A 4,984-nucleotide genomic window follows, 5' to 3' on the forward strand; every position below is an offset into this window, starting at 1 on the left:
GATCCAAACTAAGATATAATTAATCCTTATTGGAAACAAACCCAACCTATTGGGTTTATTTAATGTTTATATGATTTTCTAGTAGATTTAGGTATGGAGATCCATTATCCGGAAAACCCCAAGTCTGGATAACACATCCCATTCTGTACTGCTAAGGATCCAATGCCATTCAGATCATTTGTGCATTACCTTAAGATATCAATGTTTATACCTACAGCAGACTGGAAAACCTACTGTGAAAATGAAAATTCTGTGCGTTTCTGCTAAACTTGTCATTCTCTCTTTATTTTTAGATATTTACCATGAGTAATTTCGATTCACCAAATAATCTTTTTCCAAATGGAAATATCATTCTGACGTGGAATGGAAAGTCGCCCATTGGAGCAGGTCTACAAAATCTGGGCAATACATGTTACATGAATTCAGTACTGCAGTGCTTAACTTATACACCGCCACTGGCCAATTATTTGCTTTCCCTTGAGCATTCTCAGACATGTAAGTATGGAAGTATCTCTGCTTTCTCCCAAATTATCAGATACATTTAAAGAAATGAGCACAGCTTTCTTACATTTCGGTTCTATTTTTTTCTTTTCAGGTTCCCAAGGGCGGTTCTGCATGATGTGTTTAATGCAGAACCATATCACTAAGGTTATGGATAAACCTGAAGAAGGATATATTGTGCCAGTTGAAATCTACTACAACCTATGCAGTGAGTATACATCCGCGTCAACACTTTTAGGGGCAGATTTATCATTATATGAGTTTAGAAAAAACTAATTTTTTTTTAAAAAAAAGCTAAAAAAAACACTCACCCATTTTCTATTAATTCCTATTTTTATGACCATATTTATCTAATGGTGAGTTGGAACTTTCACCCATTGATAAATACAATGCTAAAAATCCCATAGGAAGGACTAGAATGTAGGTTAGTTTTTATTTATTAAGCTCTAAGCTCACATTTTTATCAATTTGCCCCATAGGAACAAACCATACACACCTGGAGCCCTATTTATTAAAGGTTGATATTTAGTTTAGGTTTTTTAAACCACAACTTAACTTGTTTTCTCTAAAACCAAGAAATCCATGACATTTATTAAAAAATCCGAACTGAAAAAGCACAAATGGGAAAAGTCTTGAAAATGGCTACTTTGTTGTGCACAAAGGACAGTTTCAAAAATACCCAAAACCCTCTAAAACCTGGAATCAAAGAAGCATCTTCATCAGTTGTGTAAGAGACATCTGCCATTGACTTTTACATGACATAAATCGGCCCCTTAGCAACAAACATTTCATTCATAAAGAATGCTATGAAAAGGGCTCCATCTAAAACACATTATTACTATCAAATAAATATTATTAAATAAATATATATTTTCAAATATAAAGATATTTATTACAAAACACCAAATCTGACTCTTTTTTTCATGTCTTATTAGATATTGCTAGTCACTTCATCGAGGGACAACAAGAAGATGCCCATGAGTTCCTTCGCTATACTATCAATGCACTGCAACAGGCTTGTCTGAGCGACAGGTAAGGGCAGTGAAAAAAAACTGCAAAACCAGATCAGTAATATAAGCCATCCCTGTATGTTAGCTATTGTCTAATATATTTTTTTCTCTTTTAGCCAATATGCAAGGACAACTTTAATTTCTACGGTGTTTCAGGGATGCCTACGTTCAAGAGGTAAGCTTTGAAAAGATTTATAAAATATAATACTGATATGGGACCAGTTATCCAGAATTCTCGGGACCTGGGTTTTTCTAATTAACTGATCTTTCCATAATTTGGATCTTCATTCCTTATGTCTACTAGAAGATCATGTAAACATTAAATAAACCCAATAGGCTGGTTTTGCTTCCAATAAGGATTAATTATATCTTAGTTGGGATCAACTGTTTTATTATTACAGAGAAAAAGGGAATAATTTTTAATAAATTGCATTATATGGATAAAATTAAGTCTATGGGAGATGGCCTTCCCGTAATTCAGAGCTTGCTGGATAATGGGTTTTCAGATAATGGATCCCATTCCTGTACTATTTGTTTCCACCCATCAGAACATAAGCGATTTCAAAAATAACATATACGTTGGGGCACAGTGTCTCATTGAAACCCATTGTTCTATCATAAAAGAATAATGCTCCTCGGAAAGAGAAAAGGGGGGTTACAGTCATGTTCCCCATAATAAGCATACAAACCCATGGTACAGAGAAATCTGTCAGGTTCATTATATGACCCCCCCCCCAAATCCACGTGGGTAATAGAAAGGGGTTATGTGAGCAAATTCTCCATTGTAGTAATTGTGGGTTTCAATTCAAATTCTTTGCCATTTTCAGTATGTTTTATTTTTATCTTCATTGAATGTAGTTTAGAAGGAGAACATTTGAGTCCTTTGATATGTTTTGCTTATATAATGTTTTTTTGTCTTGCAGTGACGTGTCTGAACTGTACCGAGGCATCTGACACCTATGATCAGTTTATGGACATACAGCTGGATATTAGGGTACATTAATTTTCCAGATACAATAATATTTATTTGTTATATATTATAGCTTGCATAAGAAGCTAATGTTCTCTTTTTTTTAATATTAGATGTCAAACAGCATTAACCAAGCCCTGTGTCAATATGTACAGCCAGAGCAATTAGGAGAATGCAGCTACCGTTGCAGCAAGTAAGTTCCTTTTTCTTATCTGGGTTTGTTTTTCTTTGCAGTTATTAAAGGGGTTGTTCACCAATCAATTAACTTTTGCTATGATGTATAGAGTTTTATTCTGAGATACTTTGCAATTGGTTTTCTTTTTTTTGTGGTTTTTGAGTTATTTAGCAGCTCTCTAGTTTGCAATTGAACCACTTCTTTAAAAAAAACCAATGACCAGTTAATTGACTCATATACCTTAAGTATTCGCCTACCCTCTAGTTACTTTTCTCATTAAAAATACTAAACATTACATGTACAACATGTACACTATTTGGGTATATTGTGAATTTTTTAATCAAGAGTCCACTTAGTAGCTCAGCTTAAAACTAACATAAAAGCCAATATATAAAAATGAAAATCGTAATATGAAGCCAAAGTCGTGGTTTCAAAAGCTCTAAACCCACAAAAATGAGACTGTTGATAAATAGGCCCCTTAGAGTAGGTCAGGGTATAAAAAAAGTAAATGTTCATTTTCATTTTGTTTAATGGCTTCAAAGGTTGGTGCTAATCAGACATTGTGTTTCTTGTATCTTTCTAGGTGTCATCAAATGGTTACGGCATTAAAAACAGTTACTGTTCACCAACCATCCAATGTGCTAACCCTGTGCCTAAACAGGTTCGACATTTTCAGCAATAGGAAGATTAAAAAGGTAAGTACTAGGATGTGATGTAAAGTTCTGCCAGTATAGGTCCTCTACATGCACATAGTTACCTAGTTATTCACATGTAAATAATCAATGGGCCTAGAATATATAATTAATATGAATTTATGTTGTTATGTTATAATTACCTATTTGGGCTACAAAAATTGTAAGAGTTTGTGAGTTAAATTCAAATAAATTATTGTTATTTGTTGGAATTCTTAGAAGGGCTGGATTTAGTTCATATGGGCATGAGATAGATTTTATAAACGGGCAAATATAGAATGATTTTATCAACAGTTAAGCAACATATGAATAATTCTCTCTTGTTCCCAATTCATTATGCACAGAGTGTAGCGTATCCGGAATGTCTTGATCTCCGGTGTTACACCTCAGAGCCAAATGGAACACCAATTCTTTACAATTTGTATGCCGTTCTTGTCCACGCTGGAACAACCTGCAATAGTGGACATTATTTCTGCTATGTGAAGGTAAGAAACCAGATTCATAGTGATCTTGTCTGGGAAACAATTAAGGGATGTATTTTGCATAAATATATTTTTACATATGATCCCTGTTAGAACTATTCTAAGATATCTGATTTGTATTTGCACTGTATTAGAAATACCTAGCTTATGGCTCCATCTCATCAGATTAGTCTCCAAATCACTGGCTAGAATATGAAAAATGTCCAATAGCCACATAATATTGTCACTAAATTCCAATTTCCCTTTCCTTCCCACTAACTAATATTTATGCCAGGAGTGAATATTGCTAAAAACCAACATTTCTGTAATTGTCACTTGTTTTCCAACTGTATTTTTTGTGTCCGGTCTAAATAATTTGCCTTGATCTGTTGCAGGGCCCCAATGGAAACTGGTACAAAATGAACGACAATTCTGTGACATCTGTAGACATCAAGATAGTGTTGAAGCAGGAGGCCTACCTGCTGTTCTATATCAGGTATGTGCTCTTTACCCTGAGTTTTCTCTAAAAAAGGCAACTGTTGTGTCAACCCTCATCTTGGCAAGTTGTTTGTGTTTTCAAAGCAATACTGCATCTTCCCATTGGGTGATATTAACATTTGTTAAATAAGGAAAGTTGTAAATTTGGTAAAATATGGACTGAACCATTGATTTTATCATTCTTTCTTGTTTTAAAGAACCCCGGATGACCAGACATGCACAGTATCATCATCTTTAAAAACATCTACAGCTGAACAGTCAAGCACTAGCAAGCAATGTGGCTTTTTATCTACAGCGGATTCTGAAAAGCCAATCACTACCAAGCAACATGGCATTTCATCTACAGCTGATTCTGAACAGTCAAGCACTAGCCAGCAATGTGGCTATTTATCTACAGCTGATTCTGAACAGCCAATCACTAGCAAGCAATGCGGCATTTCATCTACAGCTGATTCTAAACAGCCAATCACTAGCAAGCAAAGTGGCTTTTTATCTACAGCTGATTCTGAACAGCCAATCACTAGCAGGAAACGTGGCTTTTTATCTACAGCTGATTCTGAACAGCCAATCACTAGCAAGAAACGTGGCTTTTTATCTACAGCTGATTCTGAACAGCCAATCACTAAGAAGAAACGTGGCTTTTTATCTACAGCTGATTCTGAACAGCCAAGCACTGG

General features: G+C 34.9%; 1 protein-coding gene across 1 annotated transcript; it reads left to right on the top strand.

Moving 5' to 3' along the window:
* The first annotated feature begins 2,283 nt into the window (after nt 1-2,283).
* Nucleotides 2,284-4,423, top strand: LOC121395353 (ubiquitin carboxyl-terminal hydrolase 42-like). The gene is made up of 5 exons (XM_041568692.1): nt 2,284-2,505; nt 2,595-2,674; nt 3,240-3,351; nt 3,693-3,833; nt 4,205-4,423. Exons 1-5 carry the CDS (start codon nt 2,416-2,418, stop codon nt 4,334-4,336), a joined length of 555 nt encoding a protein of 184 aa, XP_041424626.1. The 5' UTR covers nt 2,284-2,415; the 3' UTR covers nt 4,337-4,423.
* The last annotated feature ends 561 nt before the right edge of the window (nt 4,424-4,984 follow it).

Source organism: Xenopus laevis, chromosome 7L, assembly GCF_017654675.1.
Source record: "Xenopus laevis strain J_2021 chromosome 7L, Xenopus_laevis_v10.1, whole genome shotgun sequence".
Lineage (NCBI taxonomy): Eukaryota > Metazoa > Chordata > Amphibia > Anura > Pipidae > Xenopus > Xenopus laevis.